At 36.8% G+C, this 20212-nt stretch overlaps 3 protein-coding genes across 5 annotated transcripts in view; 2 read left to right on the top strand and 1 right to left on the bottom strand.

Annotated features, from left to right (window-relative positions):
* Positions 1–8774, bottom strand: part of LOC138318553 (mirror-image polydactyly gene 1 protein-like) — a 34660-nt gene extending 25886 nt beyond the window's left edge. Inside the window, exons 1-2 of one of the 2 annotated variants that reach the window (XM_069261011.1) lie at positions 8379–8774; positions 4558–4806 (exon numbers count right to left, since the gene is read on the bottom strand). In XM_069261011.1, coding sequence (XP_069117112.1) covers positions 4558–4733 — 176 coding nt within the window. In that variant the 5' untranslated portion in view covers positions 4734–4806; positions 8379–8774. Of the gene's footprint in view, positions 1–4557; positions 4807–6938; positions 7165–8378 lie in introns of those variants that run through there. The other variant, XM_069261010.1, reaches the window with a different exon arrangement.
* Positions 1–20212, top strand: part of LOC138318556 (phosphofurin acidic cluster sorting protein 2-like) — a 375127-nt gene that overhangs the window by 234161 nt on the left and 120754 nt on the right. The window lies entirely within an intron of this gene.
* Positions 12362–18404, top strand: LOC138318552 (uncharacterized). 2 transcript variants are annotated; one of them, XM_069261008.1, is made up of 2 exons: positions 12362–12630; positions 17242–18404. In XM_069261008.1, the coding sequence occupies exon 2, from the start codon at positions 17285–17287 to the stop codon at positions 17993–17995; it is 711 nt and encodes a 236-aa protein (XP_069117109.1). In that variant the 5' UTR covers positions 12362–12630; positions 17242–17284; the 3' UTR covers positions 17996–18404. The 2 variants fall into 2 exon arrangements, with proteins under 2 accessions (XP_069117109.1, XP_069117108.1); XM_069261007.1 differs by lacking the exon at positions 12362–12630 and adding an exon at positions 16397–16643.

The following is a 20212-nucleotide window of genomic DNA, read 5'->3' as shown; positions in this document are numbered from 1 at the left end:
ATCATACCCTGTCAATATCAGCCGCTCAAAAACTTCATAACATGAAAGTACGTCGTGAATAAAAGATTTTAATTTTATTATCATTATATTAAAAAGGGGGTGTAACTAGAAAACACCTTTGGAGCTTCTTCATTGACATTCTATCATGTATCTTAACATTATGAAATTGCACACAAGGGAGTGGAATATGATTCAATAATATTAATATTCTACCAACAAGTAGTCTTTCTTTTCAAGTATTGCTTAATCTTTTTGTATGAAATTTCGTGCCTGGTACTTTGAACACGTAACTTTCAACTTTAACCATCCTGGATTTTTTTTCATTATAAAGCCCATACAAAACATTCCTTTGTATGGTACTTGTCAGACAATCAGCATGCCAAAATGTTTTACGAAACACTCCATACAGATGGAATAGTAAAACCTCAGTAGTTGGTAAATATACATCTGGTTTTATTTCCAATAGCTCTTTGTGACCCTTGAAATTGCCTAGTTGTGACAATTTCAGTCACATGTAACAGCATATGAAACAATAGTCATGAAAATGTGATCTGATCATCATGTACCAAGTATCCATGATAAATAAGAGTTGACATCATGGACTTTGATGATGGATTAAGCAGAGAGTGAACAAAGTCTTTTTAATTATACCATATTATCACAAAATAAGTCACAGTAGTTCATAAACCTGTAGATAATAAATTAATAACTTTACAGTATTGTTGTAGGGGAAATAACTCTTTCTGGGGTATAGCATATCCACATCTATACATGTAAATTATCGCTGATGTGTGTCACATAAAGATTATCTATCATGTTATTTATAGGTGCCACAATGTTTCAGTAAAATATTTATAAAAAAACATTTGTTCTAGATTTTTTTTTTTAGTTAAGTTTTATGTGTCATTAGTCAACCATCACCCCTACACCCCCGCCCAAAATTTTTATATGCTTTATTTTGCACATTTTTTATTTATTTTTAAATTTTCTTCAGAAATCTATTGAAAACCATGAGGTTTAATGAATAGAGCTATGAAAATCATTCAAAGACACAGACAAAAATGTATGATTCCTTATAAGCATTAGTTATACATGTAATAAAATATTTTTTAACTTTAAATTTTTTTTTTTTTTTTCATGCTTCATGTATACCAGTATTAAGATGAAAACGTTTCTGCATATTAAAGTCACTTTACAATTAAAATGTACTTATTAGACTGTGAAAAAATGTGAAATTAAATTGTTGACCAGAACTTGACTTCATGATCTGACAATATAGGTACAGTTCTTCCAAAATGAATTTTGAGCTTTTATTTGACTTAATAAAATTAAAACCTATGCATTGTAGATATTGTTATAAGTATTATAATTCTTGAAATGCTGGTATCTTTTGATATTGAATAACATATGAAAAACTTCTTGATTCGCTAGCATGAAATTTATAGCACATATAACTTTTAACTTTTTTAAATGAAGATCATCAATCTACAGAGGAAGAAAATCTGTTTAATGACATAAAGGATTTTTCTAATTACATTTGATTGTAAGTTAAACAATAAATTATGTGGTATATATCCAATCATTTAAAATTATATTTAGAGATCCTGGTAAATAAATTATTACAATTAATATCACAAAACCATTGATTTTAATTAACAGAGAAATGAAAACAAAATTTTTATAGTTAACATGGTGGAGAAAACAACTCTTCAAAGGGGACAATTAATTCTCATCTAAAAGTATACAAATTTTTAATAGCTTCAATCCTAAATTTTGAAGTTTTACCGTGAGTATTGGTTGGTAATCACCATATATATTCATACCTAGGTAACCTTTGACATGCCTTAAAGAAAAAGTGTGTACACCTGTAGCAGAACATCTAGAAAGGTTAATGTGCAGAATGAATGAATACACGTAGAAGATGGACAGACAGACGGACACAAAACAGATGGACAGACACAAAACAGATGGACAGACACAAAGCAGATGGACAAAGCAATTGGACAGACCCAAAGCAGAGAGACAAAGCAAATAGACGGACACAAAGCAGATGGACGGACACAAAGATGGACAGAAGGAAACAACAGACAGATAGAAGAACAAAGATAAAGCAGATAGACAAGCACAAAGCAGAAAGACATACACAAAGCTGATAGACAGTTAAAAAGCAGATAGACAGAATGATAAACACAAAGCAGAAAGACAGACACATAGCAGATAGACAGACATATACAGACAGACAGAAGGACAGACACAAAACAGCTGGACAAAAGGACAGACAAAGCAGAAAGATAGATACAAAGCAGATGAACAGGCACATAGCAGTTGGACAGATGGACAAACACAAAGCAGATGGACAGAAGAACACAAATAAAGCAGATGGATAGAAGGACAGACACAAAGCAGATGGACAGAGGGACATACAAAGCAGCAGATAGACAGACACAAAGCAGATGGACAGACACAAAGCAGTTGAACAACAGGACAGACACAATGCAGATGGGCAGACACAAAGCAGTGGACAGAAGACAGAAAAAGCAGTGGACAGAAGGACAGATATAAAGCAGATGGACAGAAGGGCATACAAAGCAGATGGACAGACACAAAGCAGATGGACAGAAGGACAGATATAAAGCAGATGGACAGAAGGGCATACAAAGCAGATAGACAGACACAAAGCAGATGGACAGAGGGACATACAAAGCAGATAGACGACACAAAGCAGAGACAGACAAAAGCAGTTGAATAGCAGGCAGGACAGACACAAAGCAGATGGGCAGACACAAAGCAGTTGGACAGATATAAAGCAGCTGGACAGAAGGGCATACAAAGCAGATAGACAGACACAAAGCAGATGGACAGAAGGACAGATATAAAGCAGATGGACAGAAGGGCATACAAAGCAGAGAGACAGACACAAAGCAGATGGACAGAGGGACATACAAAGCAGATAGACAGACACAAAGCAGATGGACAGACACAAAACAGTTGAACAGCAGGACAGACACAAAGCAGATGGGACAGACAAAAAGCAGATGGACAGAAGGACAGATATAAAGCAGATGGACAGAAGGGCATACAAAGCAGATAGACAGGCACAAAGCAGATGGACAGAAGGACAGATATAAAGCAGATGGACAGAAGGGCATACAAAGCAGATAGACAGACACAAAGCAGATGGACAGACACAAAGCAGTTGAACAGCAGGACAGACACATAGCAGATGGGCAGACACAAAGAAGTTGGACAGAAGGACAGATATAAAGCAGATGGACAGAAGGGCATACAAAGCAGATAGACAGACACAAAGCAGATGGACAGAAGGACAGACAAAAGCAGTTGACAGAGGGACATACAAAGCAGATAGACAGACACAAAGCAGATGGGCAGACACAAAGAAGTTGGACAGAAGGACAGATATAAAGCAGATGGACAGAAGGGCATACAAAGCAGAAAGACAGACACAAAGCAGATGGACAGACACAAAGCAGTTGAACAGCAGGACAGACACAAAGCAGATAGACAGACACAAAGCAGTTGAACAGCAGGACAGACACAAAGCAGATGAGCAGACACAAAGCAGTTGGACAGAAGGACAGATATAAAGCAGATGGACAGAAGGATATACAAAGCAGATAGACAGACACAAAGAAGATGGACAGAGGGACATAGGGACATACAAAGCAGATAGACAGACACAAAGCAGTTGAACAGCAGGACATACAAAGCAGATAGACAGACACAAAGCAGATGGACAGACACAAAACAGTTGAACAGCAGGACAGACACAAAGCAGATGGGCAGACACAAAGCAGTTGAACAGCAGGACAGATATAAAGCAGATGGACAGAAGGGCATACAAAGCAGATAGACAGACACAAAGCAGATGGACAGACACAAAGCAGTTGAACAGCAGGACAGACACAAAAGCAGATGAGCAGACACAAAGCAGTTGAACAACAGGAAAGACACAAAGCAGATGGGCAGACACACAAAGCAGTTGGACAGAAGGACAGACACAAAGCAGATGGACAGCAGGGACATACAAAGCAGATAGACAGACACAAAGCAGTTGAACAGCAGGACAGACACAAAGCAGATGGGCAGACACAAAGCAGTTGGACAGAAGGACAGATATAAAGCAGATGGACAGAAGGGCATACAAAGCAGAAAGACAGACACAAAGCAGATGGACAGACACAAAGCAGTTGAACAGCAGGACAGACACAAAGCAGATAGACAGACACAAAGCAGTTGAACAGCAGGACAGACACAAAGCAGATGGGCAGACACAAAGCAGTTGGACAGAAGGACAGATATAAAGCAGATGGACAGAAGGGCATACAAAGCAGATAGATAGACACAAAGCAGATTGGCAGACACAAAGCAGTTGCACAGAAGAACAGACACAAGGCAGATGGGCAGACAAAAATTACATTGTATACAATTTTTTTTTTCTTCATTCTGCAAATATTTCTACTCTACACAAGGATCCAACCTTAACCCCCTGATTGAAGATTGATGGACAGTGATAATAATGTATCATACTCTACTTACCTTGCAGCAGACATATTTTCACCACTTGCTGCTAGTACATCATTATTAGCTTCTGCCTCAATTTGTCCCTCCTCAACTTTCTCTATTTCCTCTTCAGTCTTGAGTGGGTCTGTTTTATTTGCCCGTGGTAGTCGATGGCGGAGTTCGTTAGCTACCTCCCCATCATTATCATACATATCCACAAGATAGGCATGGAGTCTATCCTCAGCAGCCTCGCGACGCTTCCTCTCCTCTGTAATTTCCTTTTCTCTGGAAAGTTTGTGAAAATCTTTTAGTTTCCATTCTTAACTGTAGAGCAAAACTGAATGTTTGAAGAATTAGATGTTACCGATTCACTAATGTCCAAGTCAAAACTATAGCAAAAAAGTTTATAACGAACATGTTTAGAACGAATTCATGGTTACTGGGGTATACATGTAGCCTTTTGATTTTCATTCCATTTCAAGGTTCCTATAAGATATCTTTAATATGTGTATAACAAACTATTCTTAAAAGATAGTGATTTTTTTGGTCCCCAGAGGTTCATTATAACCATGTTTTACTGTATCACACACAGGTTTTTGATCTTTTGAGACCCAGAAGTGGTAGTTGTAGAAAGTCAGACATAACCCTTCAACATGGGAGGATATATATATCTCGAGTGTCTACCCTACATGCTTCATCAAGTACATCTAATTTGTAAAACAATTAATGAAATCTGTGACATAGTGACAGACATACTGCAGTATTGATTGTAACAGGGCGAGAGTAGAGTGCCATCAGCCGCGCTCGAACCTGCGACCCTGGACTTATTGGTATGCCGCTCTACTGACTGAGCTAAAGGGAAATTGCCCCTAGTGCGAAGCTAGAACGCAACCGTATCATTATGTACAATTAAAACCTGCTACACTGCTCCCCTCTTTCTACGTGTTCGCCCCCGGATATAGACCAACCCAGGTTCTGTCTCTAACGAAGCCTTGCGAATCTTGTATAGCTTTTGCTTGGAGTGGTCAAAAGTATGCAGTTGTTGACTGGGGGTGAGGGCAACAGACGATTTGTTGGACCCGAAGACAAACTGTTGCCCGAGGCCGTAGGCCGAGGGCAACAGTTTGTTTGAGGGTCCAACAAATTATCTGTTGCCCAAAAACCCAGTCGATAACTGTTTTGTTATGCCCCATTGTGATGTCACTCCAGTCCAACAGCACATTTTAAAAGTTAATTTTAACAGTTCTTTGGACCGCTCGATGGAACAGTTCATTTGTTGGCATTTTTGTTAATAGAGTTTATATAGGAACTATCTTATAGGGGTATAACAACATCAAATGTAACAGGGCGATAGTAGTGTGCCACCAGCTGCGCTCGAACCCGCGAACCCGGACTTACTGGTCCGCCCTTCTACCGACTGAGCTACAGGGATATTCCCCCTTCCTAGTTGCTACATAATTATTAGAGAGTGCAGCGAAGAAGGCCCGTTCGCGAAGCAAACTCTTGTGATAGAGGTGTCTCGGTAACGTTATTCTATGTAAATCATCCAATATATGAAGAGTTGGAAAACTTTCTCAAAAACCGGAAACAGGAAGTCAACACGAGATCCAGCGTTGCGCAAGACAGTATCCAAAGTCACTCTCGCGAGATTACAAAATCACACTCTCGAGTGATTACAAACAAGTAATGCTTGGAAAAAATTGAAATGAAAACATCACTGAAAGATTAACCTTCCAATTTATTCTTACCTGAATCTAACAATTACATTTTGTCCTGAATCTTAACTTGAAAGCCGTTTTACGTGAGCAAATCCTTCGGAATTTTCCGCCTGGCGACGGAGAATGACGTTGAGATATAATTTGTAGCCGCAGTCACATATTTTTCAGAAAGTGAACGTAGAAGTATTCTATGTTCAATATTGCTTTCTTGTTATACACTCAATGCCTATAATTCAGCAAAGCTATGATTCTAATAATTGATAATTCTATAGATGATTTCTAGCAGTACAGTTATTCAGCCCACCCAATAAGCTATAAAAACAAAACACATGTCAATATCGACAAGACTGATGGGTCAGGGGAGATTACTCTTTCGCCGTTGGAAATCCTTTATTTACCTGGCATATTTCTATTTAGTTACACATTAAAAAAAATCAACAAACGAAAGAATGGATTAACTGCTGCGCTCTCAGATAGGCTTTGCCTACAATTATATTATTTATTATTGTTTTCAATGAGTGGAGTTTGATAACATGAAATTGTAAGTATCTACGCAATAACTGCACGGCTGAATTTGATTTATTTACTATTGAGACATGGTTCGGTTGATGAGACAAATATTTGGATGTTTAATTCGTGACATATTCTGACGTGCTCCAGATCGATACTGGGCGTACAAAGTGTGCTAATCTCGAGTACCTGTCATCAACATCGTCCTGAAGACGAGTTATCTTTGTGTGAACATTTTCAAGAGTCCGACGTAATTCACTTTTCATTAATTTTGTCGTTCCACAAAATTTATCATCATTTTTCTCTGGTGTTCTGTCGACTCGACGGTGATAGTGTATGATCGTAGGTGATGACAGATCTGCATCCGCCATGTTGACTCCGTAGTAAACTAAAAATTGCATTGTGGGAAATTAAACGGCGCATTCGCTTCAGTAATAACAAATGACAGTAATATTTTAAGGATGCAACTGCCTTACTTTTCCCCCTCGTAATGAAAATCATATCCCACGCAAAATTATAGCTGTTGAAGCATACCCGAAGTAAATGTTATATTGATGCATATTTTTTTATCTTAAGTACACGATTGGTCGGATAACTTATGGTAGGTATATTTCTCAAAGGACTAACTAGTGCTGTATTTAAGATTCTTTGATGGAAATGCTTTCCATCGATGTACATTCCAATATTTATGAACACATATCGTACTTTGTTCAGTTACTGAAGCGGTATCAACAACATGTAGAAAGGACTATGCTGGTACTGTCATTACATCAGTACAGTTTCGTAAGTATGTATACAAGTACATTATGTATGTACTCGAATAAGAATATTATGGTTGAATGAAATATTAATAGTTAAGTTTTAATTTAGATTTCGATTATATTTTTAACACACAAAAAATTGTATGTCTGAGTTGCCAGAGGACGAGTGTACTATCACTTGGACATTATTACAAGTCCAACACCTTAGGGTCGCGAGTTCGAATTCTTTGTTGGGCAGTTGCAGGTCGGATGCGTTTAGGTACTCCGGCTTTCACTCACCTTATAAACAGGCCTGGCACGTCACTATATGTCTCGACCTGTTTATAGGACGTTATTTCAATTAAACCAAACCAAAACCGCTCGGTTTTTAACACAGTTAATATGTGAATCGGTTTATATGTGAAAGTACTGGGACAGGTTTTGAAAATAATTAAACTTTAATACATGAACGCATCATATATCAACATTAATTTTTACTTATGTTGAGTCGATATATAAAGAATGCACACCGACTAAACAATTATTATTTATACAGTTCCAACTTTAATTCGTTTTGAAACAATTGTGAAACAAGCCATACAAACCTAAACTAATTACGCTTATTAGTCCTAATGGACGCGCACGAGGGGTCGTAATGTATGTGGGATCGAGGATATTGGAGTCCCGAAAAACAGCTAAAGGCTATAAGTGGTCGTAGAGCAAGTGTCCTTTATCTTTATCATGTTTTACATATATCAGGGCGCATTCAAAAATCAACGTTATGTGTTATAAATAATCATTAAATAATTAATCACGGCGTTCGTTAATAACGGTCAATTCTGTAATAGTTCCCAAAACACAGAGAAAGCAGATAAATGTTAGTACTTACCTTTATTTCCATGTCAACTTTTCTGGTACTTATATAACACATAGCCGATAGAAATCTAACTTTGGCTAGTCTCGGACAGCCATGAATGCGATTGATTTTGTTACTAGAATATATGTTTACTGATTCAATGAAACGTTTAATTAAATCTCGAAATCCACTACCATATTATACAGTAGCACTAACAATAGCGCAAGTCTGAAAACTCATTGTGGATATGATTGGATGTTTAAAACCCTTTTTACATAAAGCCCCTTAAGTTTTATCCAATTCAAATCCAATAATCGGCTGATTATATTTCACACACTAAGATTTTCTCAGCGTTAAAGAACACAACACTAAAATCTTGTTGTTCTGAAGCTATTGTGTATACATAAAACATGTGCATGTGTCGAACTTTATGACAATAGCGACTGATAGGCTTAATGTTTGTCTGTAATATAACACCAGTACATACAAAATGTAGTTATTAACACACGGGATATATAAATAGTCAAATGTCTTCAGTACAAGTAAAGTGCGTGATATACACCACAGGGACCTGGCACGATTTTTTTAACTAACAGTATACATATATATATTATACATTATGTATATTTTTGGTTAAAATTTTCTTGCAAGATCCCTGTGATATACACATATAGAAACAGCATTACAATTTATCTCGAAGAAAATAAGCCATACAAATATCTTCGAGATTCATAGTGTTTGGGATAACGGAGTAAATCGACGTTAGTCAAAATTTTACATTATATATATCCAAGGTATCATCTGATCTGCTGATGGTTACTGGTTTTGACCAGTCGTCAAGTGGTTGAGATCTCGATGTATTTACATTGTACCTCTAGCTCTCCGCCTCTCGGTTTAAACCTTTAAAAAAACTTTAAGATGTGGCGAAGTTGCCAGGTACTGCCACAGGTCGGTTGATTTTCTCAGAGTACTTAGTCTTTCCACCATGACACGCCCTCAAAGGACCCAGGTTGTTGATGGAAATGAAATAAAATAAACATAGACATATGCCATAGCTCTCCACCTATGGAGCGCCAAATCGAAACCGATTGAGATAGGTCGTACTGGTAGTAGGTCGGTGTTTTCTTCTCAGGATACTTCGGCTTTTCTCCACAACCCGAACCCGTCACGTCTTTTAACTAACATAATTACTGTTAACATGGCGTAAAACACACGGAACAAACCATACATGAAATTTGAAAATAAAATAACGATTTTATCTCAGGAAATTTCAAAGGTTTTTCAACAAACTTACTTTTTTTCATATACACATATAATTGATTATCAAAGGAAATGTCCTTACCTCGAGATTCGCTTGCAGTCTGTGAGTTTCTGTAATACAGAAAGTGTTATCAGGGAAGAGAAGGGTACAGCTGTACCGTATACATATATACACAATACTAGTCTATTGTCATAAGTTATCGAAAATGTTATCTTGTCCGCAGGTGCCGCGAATATTACTACTGCACATATACCTTACCTTTGCAACGACAAAGCGAATCAACCCACAACAATATATTTGTATCTGTTAAAGGCCCACTACCTTACCAAAACCAAAAATTAAAGTTTCGTAAAAACATTAATAACATCAGGAAATATATATCGATGGCCTAAGATGAAGTTACAATACCAAACAAATTTCCTATGTTAACTATGTTAACAGTGAAGATTCATTTCGCTGTTTTGCCGTCTGGCGCAGTGATAGTCAACTAACGCTCGGTAATTAGAACGACGGCGGGAAACATAATACGACCCGCGTTATGAAAATTGACATTTAATTTATTTAGATATAATTGTTCAGAAGATGAAGATAGGTGTAGTTTTAACGGTAAGCTAATAACTTTTGCGACTCTACAGAATTATCAATCTCGTTTTACATTCCAATTTTAAAAATTCAAAGCCGTTTCGGAAAGGTAGTGGGCCTTTAACCGAAAATTCACCCACTATTTATAAACTAACGTTATTTCGACCAGGTACGCGAAATAACGCATATTTTCGCCCTATTATACCGTATTCCTTGAAACTCTAGTTTTTTCATGATATCATGGCATGCCGAAACGACGATTCTATGGAGACGAAAACATGTCTAGATTAGGAAAACATCTTACCAGACACATATAACCCATTTAGTAGACAACACAAGACGTTCAATGTTGCCAGTGTTTACATAACTTTTAATACTGTTTTCAGTGTGTGAAACTGGCGTTTATTCTAACATGTCAAGCACAAATACAGTAACATAAACGGATTTTCACTGGCTAGGATTTTACCAAAACTTGAACTCCTCAAATATTCTAAGTTATAAGCCAAGGTGTTGTTATTGGTCCCTCACTCTTTAATAATCAAAGGAGAGACCGACAAAAGTTTACAAATCATTTCCCAAGTTAATACTATTTTCCTAATTACGCACTTATTTTATTTGTTCATAAGTTTGGACCAGTTCTAATCTATTTACAATATCGACTTTGTTATGTCATCTAAATCTTACACAATACCTTGTAATGGCCGAGCCAGCGCTCTTTTAAAAGATTAAGTAAAGTTATATAAGACAATGAAATAAGCAAGTCGTTATAGGGTATATTTTGTGTATCGAAAGTCCTATCGAAATTCTAACATCAAAATTTCTCTTTGAAGGAGTAATAAACCTTGTTGCTAATTCGTAACCTTCAGTTCAGTCATAGACACTTGAGGATCTGGAAAACGGTAGGTAACACATATACTTGTAAATGATATTTTTGTAATTATACATCCTTTTGGAATGAAGTGAGGAATATTTTAATGAAGTTTTATCCGGGATCTCGATCTGTACACTGATGCTTTATGTATGTCATTATGGTTGACGAGGTGACAAACCGAACGCGCACGGTTATTTCCAGTCTTGATGTAAATAGTATATAACTTTTAATCGTTTTAAGTCGTATAACTTGTTTCTAACTTGATGTAATATAAATACAATAACAAGGGTTTTTTTTTTGTTTGTTTGTTTGTTTGTTTGTTTGTTTGTAAATTATTATAAAAAGGGCTTTTCAATTTTTAACTTCGATTAGAAGTCAAAATATCTTAAATTTCATATATTCAAAGGTTGCATTGGCCCTTCATTTTTGGATAGTGAAAAAGGCAGATTCTGTATTTTCTATTCAAAGTGGAAAAAAATCACGATTTTATCTGGTTTTTTTCCACCTACATGACACAGGTTTTGTCTGCATGACTACAGTTAGCAGCCTGTTGGTTTACTGCCTACATAACTCCGCCTATTTTAAGTAGACTTCGTCTCCCCTTTGATATGTTGACAAGAGGAGATTATTGAAATACATTTTCATATTGCGTGATGTCATTGTTGTTGGCCGTATATACATTTCGGTATGCTGTGTGGGTTTGCTAATGATTTTTGTATTGGAGCACAAAGATCTTCTGTGATAATAGGTAGTCTACATAAAGAAGAATTTCAACACTTCATAACTGGCATTAATTGCAATGCAATCATACTGATCAAAAATTTAGCTAATCTTAAATCGACAACAGGATAGGTTTTGAGTCACAACTATACATGAAGTTGGACACGAATCCCTGAATATATTGTATCATATCATATTAGTCACTTCATTAAATCTGGACTTCCGTGAAAAAACAAAGATACGCCTCTTTCAGCCTGTTGTCCGGGTTTGCTGACATCCACCTGTAAATTATGGCCCATATCAGACTGAAATAGATCGTCGTTTTTATTAGCGGAAATTTATAGACTACAAGTACTTAATTCCTTTGTGTAATCAGCCGAGTTTTGGGGTTGGTCATCAGATTATGTGATGTGTATTTTACAGCACCATTGTTTGTACTTTGATGGTTCTGTTTATAGATAGGCAGTGTCAATGACAAGCCACGTGGTGTGAATATATACACTATACCTACATCAATGATGTGTGTATTGGGTATACAAACACCTTCACAATAAACATTAATTTGTATACATACTCCACGTCTTATGTGAGGTTATTTAAACGATTCACAGCTCCCCATATCTCATGATGTCCAGCTGAGCTATACATCTCCGAACCATCCCTTCCAGGTACACGGGGTGGTGACTATTGGGACCGAGCTTTCTGTCCGAGAGGAAAGGAAATATTATCCCGGGGTACGGAGATTCACTGGAACCAAGGATATTTTTCTAGAAGAAGAAGGGTTTCAAAAGCCGAGGATTTGGAGTATTCCAAATATTCTCAACAAACAGGGACGTTTTAAAAAAGAAAGTGTAAGTGGTACAAGATATACAAACTATATTATAAAGTTTCTGGTGCTTTTAAAATTGTCTTAGATTAAGAATATACATATACATGTGTATAACCATCTTAAGGTGTGCATTTTATTTGAATCAAATTATTTCTAAGACCTTGTTTGCATCTTTTACAACAAAAGTTCCAAATGCTTTAACGTATGTTACATCGTTATTATGGTCAAAACTCGTAGTGGTGCATGTAGTCAAGGGTGAGACTTCTGATAAGCAAATTATAAAGTTACATTGAAAAGGTACATGTATTTCCAAATTAAGAAGGTGTTTTATAAGTAATTTCTTTCGTGCAATTTCCTGTACACATAATTGTCTCTCAGCATGGCGTTCTGTAGTCTTTTTATTTAGACCTTGAGTCGATGGACGTCCCAAGGCCTATATAAACAGGCGAGGAATGACATCTTAATTCTGACTAAGGGATATGATAATTAAGTTTGGTTAAAAAGACAAGTAGTCGATTGCGAAAATCGACACACCGTTTATTGTGACACTTATTATGTGCTATTACTTTAACACCTACTTCGCATACGTGTGGTGAACATTTTGGTGCCCTAGTCTTGTGACTGTGGAAACCGTTGCTTACATCATAGCGTTACCTCACTGAACCATACCTCAGAAGAGAGCTATTAGAACACACGACGTTTAACGCGGAACCAAGTCGCAAAATACTTCACATATCTGTCTTCCACTATTATGCCCAACAATTAATTAAGCATACCTGCGTAAGCTGTAAACAATATACAATGCTATTATGATTTGGTCGTTTTGGTTTTCACCCAAAGGTCATAGATTTTTTGGGTGGTTTTTGGAGAGATTTTCATAATCTATATCATTTGTTCATAAAATTCGCTACGGTCCACAAATTACGTTAGCACAAATTGGTGAAGTTGATGCAATGTGATTCCGTCTTCAGATGGATGTCCCTTCCTCGATTGTTTTGGCGTGTGTCGCCTACAACCTCCAGCGTTGTGCCGACTGGGGTAACCAGGTCCCAGTCCAGGACACAAAAGGTCTAACATGCGTTGCATTTTCCATTGCTCGTTTTGGTTCCTTCACAGTCACAAATGAAGTCATTGTTGCCTCTCTGTGTAGAAATAATGCTAACTTCCTTCCCCCCTATCCAGTGATAGCGATGATTCTTACAGTCCTCCAAATCGTTGCCCCACAAACCTTCAACATTTTATCCTATCTTTCTCTCGTACACCGTCCATCCGTTCTGTCCACGGTTCTGCAAACTCTACCAAGATCACCTGCTTGGGAGACAAAGACCAAATAACAATATGTTTCCTTTGGTTCGTCGTGGAAACTACATACGACATACCAAGTAGCCCACTTAACTTCCACCACACCATCTTTTGTACTATTCTCCCATACTGGGACAGTTGACAAATTTTAGACTTCTTTATCCTTCAATTTAGCGTTTTCCTGTTCTTCTCTGATGTATCTGCTAGGACTGATAACATTTTGTTTTGGCGAAAACCGCCAACGCAACTGACTGTCATGAAAGACAGGATGCAATTGAGTTCATCTGGCATTTGCGGTTGGTTGAGTTTTATCAATAACCAATATCTTCTCATGTTTTATAAATCAAATAAAGCTTTAGAAAAATGTACGGGACAAATGTTGATAGTACTTCGATATTCCACCCAAATGCAGCAAGGATCAAAGATGTAATTCTGTTTCATATTTGTTATACCTCACATGACAATGTATGATCTGGATTTGTTCTTGATATAACAATATACATGTATTAATTAGTATTTCCGTATATATAATTCAGTTTTGTTGTATTTAACTATTTATCAATATCCAGTTCGATGGAGCTGCCATTTCGACAATAACTAGCAAGCAATGCACTATCGTGTACCATTTATAAAAAAAAAAAGGGGGGGGGTTCATTTTTTTCATCTTATTGCTATGCCTATATAATTGGGCCAGCTTAATTAATATGAGCAAATATCATGAATTTGGAACTTGTGAGGTTTGTTTGCTGTCTGAAAGTCAAAGGTTTAGGTCACCACTCAAGGTTCGAAGTCAATACTACTTACAATACATGTATATATAACGGCGGAGTGAACCTTAGGGAACGAGAAGGGGTACCAATGACGCTTCTTGTGTAATCTAATAGGGCACTGTAAATAACTGTAATAAGTACAAGACGTATGTGTTAAACATATATAAACTGTCTTATCTTACAGAGACAGTTTGACGCAAAGGGATATTTATTTGGAAACGGGTATAGGATAGGATAGATATGCATTTATACTGGTATAGGATAGCCATGCATTTATACTGGGATAGTAGGTATTTTTCAGGGGAGTTACTTTCGCTATATCAAGGAGTCTGACATTCCACTCTAGTCCTCCATCTTTAGGTCGTTATTTGGAGACCTACACTGGACTGTTGCCGGTGTAAGTAATTATTTAACTCAATATTTCATTTTTCAAACACAAAGAATTAAATCTATCTCGACCTTGGAAACACAGAGAGTCGTGCTTTTGGCATCTTCTGCAAGGTGACAAGCAAACTCACGTCTCTATCCTACGGCGGCACAGAAGTTATATATTTTTCGTGTCACTTCTGTGCCGCCGTACTATCCGTCGGTTGACGATATAGTCAACATCAATGGCAAGGTTCGACAATAGTGTGCAGCCAACATAACATCTAAGAAGCGATAGGTTGAGGACTGGTCGTCATTGTTCTGTTGTTATATATCGTCTTCTTCAAATTGGCCGATTGCTGAAGGCCACTTTTAAAAGATGATACAACGGAGGAAGACTCATGTTTATATACTAAAATAGATCCTTCAGTTTGAACTGAGCATATTTTAGTGACTTGTTGCGTAGTTTCATAACTTTCAATCGCATCATTATTACATTTTAAAACGAAGGGTGCATGATTGAAGAGATTGCGAATAACGGAAGGACGATGTATGGGGAGGGGCGCTCTTTTGAAACAGATACAGACGCATACAAAATGTACAAATTATATGGAAAGAATGGTTTCCTTGCTTTTCATTGCATCGTTATAGCAAATCACGGATATAACTATGGCTGATTTTACAATAACAAAGGATAAGAATTATAATAGTTGGTAGAGAAAAGTTGCGATAAATAATGTAAGAAATTGCCAACGGAACTTCGGCTATCTACCAACATATAGTATTCAACAAGACCTTCATTTATATAGTATATACAGCATATCAGACTTCATTGTCAAAATAAACAACAATTTTTTTCTGTAGTGTGTTAAAGTAATTCTATAAAACAAATAGCAGGTTGATCTGCAGTAATCAATAAGATTAATTGTATTTTAAACATTTTATACATGTAGGTAAACAATTTATAGTTATGTAATGTTTACAACTCTTTTACCAATGACAAACACGAAAGGCTGAGGGGTGATATTGACGCAGGTAGATATATATATAGACTTGAAATGTTTAATTATGAAGTAATTTGATGTTTATTGCCAATTATGTGACACAGTGGTGTAATTGTTGTGTATAATAAGACATAGCTTTGTTAATGCTCAGTCAACCCGATACCACAGAAAGGAGGAAATACAGATAACATTGATCTCCATACACAGAGAAAATCGCAAATAACAAAAGCCGCAATATATGTTGTACAACTCCTATATCTACCTTTATGAGATTTCCCACATTTCAAGGGCTAGTTGGTTTTGCATAATACGTAAAGGCCGAGGGACCACCGAGCGCCTTTCAGAGTACATACACCCAGTTTAATTAGAAGTCGTTGAGTGTTTTGTTTCGACACAAAGAAGCGTCACGCCGTGTAGATATTAGATCTATCCGCTATATAAGACACTATCTTGACACTAACAAACAGACAAATATCTACACGACACGCGGCTACCTCACGAACAAAGATTCTCTCACGATCCCCCGTCCCCTCTATAATCATGGATGCTTCTTCCCGGCGTTCGTCCGTGGACTCTATTCCAAATGGTAAAACGTAAGTATCGCTACGATTCCTACCGGGTTCGTTTAGTTCAACCGAATTTGTACTGTACGTGTACACATAACATACATAGTAATTAATGGAATGCTTTTGAATCTGAAACGAGTTTCAAAGAAGGCCGCATTTTATTTTTTTTCATTATGTTCTTCAATCATTAATATTCATTGTATGCTAAACAAATGTAAAATCGGTAGACCTACATGAATAATTCCAGTCGCCCGTGTTACATCGAAATCCGATATTTATTGATTCATTGTAAAACATTATAGTAATATCTGCATAGCAGTGTGAGTGCGTTCCTGATTAGCATGAACATTGAACAGTGAAGAATCAAACTTCAGCAATTTATATTGAATCCACTTTGACAGTTATCGGAAAGTTGGTCGGAAGTTGTACCACGTGGATAAATTTAAATGGCGCGAAAGTGTCGCGTATAATTCACTCGGGGCCGTTATAGTCAATGACGTAATTGTCAACTTGGGCAAGGATGGGAAAGCCGGATAGCGATGGTGGCATTTTAATTTTACGTACACGTGTGAAAATTCGTGTTGACATATTTGACAACACTTATCTTCTTTATTATCTGTTACAGTTCTAAGAGAAAGCCAATCTCCAAGGACAAGATTTGGGAAGAAATGGACCGGAAGTACAATCTTACTAAAAGGAAACATGCAGCCGTTAACAAATTCAAGCAAATCAACAAAGTGGCTAAAACGAACTTGGACAGTCAACTGAATTCTATGAAAACAAGTTTTGCCAAAAGGGAGAGACAAATGGTCAAAGAGAAACGCGCTATAGAGCAAGAACTTTCTTTGATCAAAGTTGACCAAAAGTTGCCGCCAATCCAAAGTATGCCTCATGATCAGGATCCAGAGAGCCCGCCATCTTCGCCACATAGCTCAACATCTCACTCGGAATCGGATGATTTCATCATTCCTGTATTGGAGTGTAATGAGTGCAGATTCGGGACGTCTAAGCGAAGATGCAAAAACTTTCCATGCTTTCTGCCTAAAACTTATACAAGTATCGGCTATCAAATGACATCGCGATCCTATTCCTCCCTTCCTAACTATTGGGAGATGATGGGATACAGTCAAGGCCTTCGTCCGCCCACCCGTGCTAAACAGGAACGAAAGTCATTCGACGAGGACGTTGAAGTCAATAAACACAAAGCTCCGCGCGTGACTGTTCAGGATCGCGAGAGAGGACTAAAGCAGCTCGTTAAGGAAATGCGTGAACGAAACGAAAAGAACAAACCACGAGAATGGGCCGTCAATTATGGCCAGCCACTCCCTCGCCGGACAATCCTCAAACCAATAATGTTCTCCTCGAGTGTTGTTGTGTAAACGTTTCTGGACTATTCCCAATAGATATATATACATTGTGCAAGATTGTAAACACGGGTTAGTGTATCGAATGGCAATGTGAAATATCTGAGATACAAGAAAGACCGAAACTCGATCAGTAACTGTTATATCTGTCTAAATAGTTACTGGTTTGTGTCTACGTTAATTAATGGAACTCTTTTGCGAACGATGTTTAAAAAACGAAAAGATACAATCGTAATTTCCGCGATCATAGAAAATGTTTGTATTTAAGTTAGAGAATCGTCTCGTGATGAAAGGTACTATTCCATCACATCGTCCACCATTATTATTTCAGAAAAGACCCTCGTAAGCCCAAGTCATAAATCTGTCAAATGTCTTTCAAAAATGCATGTACAAAATGTATTATTAAAGGTAACTTTTACTTATACATGTACACTTTTTGGATGTCTCCGTATTGCTGGCATGACATAGACTTATATATGTACAAATGTACACTTTTTGGATGTGTCTGTATTGCTGGCATGACTAAGACTAATATAGGTACACTTTTTGGACGTGTCTGTATTGCTGCCATGACTAAGACTTATATAGGTACACTTTTTGGACGTGTCTGTATTGCTGCCATGACTAAGACTTGTATAAGTACATTTTTTGGATGTCTCTGTATTGCTGACATGACTAAGACTTATATAGGTACACTTTTTGGACGTGTCTGTATTGCTGACATGACTAAGACTTGTATAGGTACACTTTTTGGATGTCTCTGTATTGCTGACATGACTAAGACTTATTCAGGTACACTTCTTGGGTGTCTCTGTATTGCTGGCATGACTAAGACTTGTATAGGTACACTTTTTGGATGTCTCTGTATTGCTGCCATGACTAAGACTTATATAGGTACATTTTTGGATGTCTCTGTATTGCTGCCATGACGAAGACTAAAATATATTTGCCTCGAAAATGAAACAAGCAAACAAGTTCAAACCGTAAACGTAGCTTTTTGTAGCTTAGTTAAAATAATTTGAATTTTTCTGCATCTGTGAGAAAACAGTTTTAAAAAGGCACTATCATTACTTTTGTTTTGTGTTTCAATAAACAGAGCAACTTTTTACAGAATAGATTGGAAAATATAAACAACCAAATGTTATTATGAGTAATAAGCCAAATCAAGGATGGGCATATCATCTGGATAATTAATTAAAACGGAACAATGCTGTTTATATTGGGATTTAACAATTGATTTATATAAAATTCGATAATTAATTAACCAAAACTGCGACCGATCTTTTAATTGTAAACAATCAAAATAACTATTATGGTGTTGAAATTTCAAAAGACTGTTTCCTTAACATGGATCACGTTTCACAAATAAGTACGTCAATGTGCACGGATTTATGTTTATATCTTAAGAAGTCATGTTGGATTTCTGATCGATTTATTTGTGGGTCAAAACACTGAAACTAATACTGTGCACTTCAATGATTGAGATGCTTATAACATTATTGATGACGCATAAGAGTACACTGATTGGTATATATAAACATATTTCTAATTAGGTCTGATATAGAAGAACTCAAAGTCATAATGGAATTGGATCTATTGTTTATGTATGTATATCCGAGCGAGTGTAAATTACTATTATAAGTGTAGATTCTCCTACGCGGGCGGGATTTAAACTGAACTGAACTGCAAATGGCATTTCATATGTCATTATAGATCTAGAAAGCCCATTCATTCATCCCATAATTTCAGAACATTCTATATACCATGTCAATTATCATTAGTGTATAATAATTTGTTTTCGCGGCGATTTAATGTCACAGTACAAAGTATTATGATTAACATGTACCGTGTACCTGACTGTATATGTACTGATATGATATTATTATGGTTTACATGTTCCGTGTACGTGACTGTACATGTACTGATATGATATTATTATGGTTTACATGTACCGTGTACGTGACTGTACATGTACCGTCATGATATTATTATGGTTTACATGTACCGTGTACCTGACTGTATATGTACTGATATGATATTATTTAACAATTACAGGATTGTGAGATTGCATTTACTGGAGATATAAATGCAATCTGGCATTGGCAATCAGGGTGGAAGATAAATAGAATAGCGCCCGTAAGGATGTTATTATGGTTTACATGTACCTTGTACGTGGCTGTACATGTACCGTCATGATATTATTATGGTTTACATGTACCGTGTACGTGACTA

The sequence above is a fragment of the Argopecten irradians genome, chromosome 3 (assembly GCF_041381155.1).
Source record: "Argopecten irradians isolate NY chromosome 3, Ai_NY, whole genome shotgun sequence".
Lineage (NCBI taxonomy): Eukaryota > Metazoa > Mollusca > Bivalvia > Pectinida > Pectinidae > Argopecten > Argopecten irradians.
The sequence above is the reverse complement of the archived record's forward strand: the minus strand, read 5'-3'. Positions and strand labels throughout refer to the sequence as shown.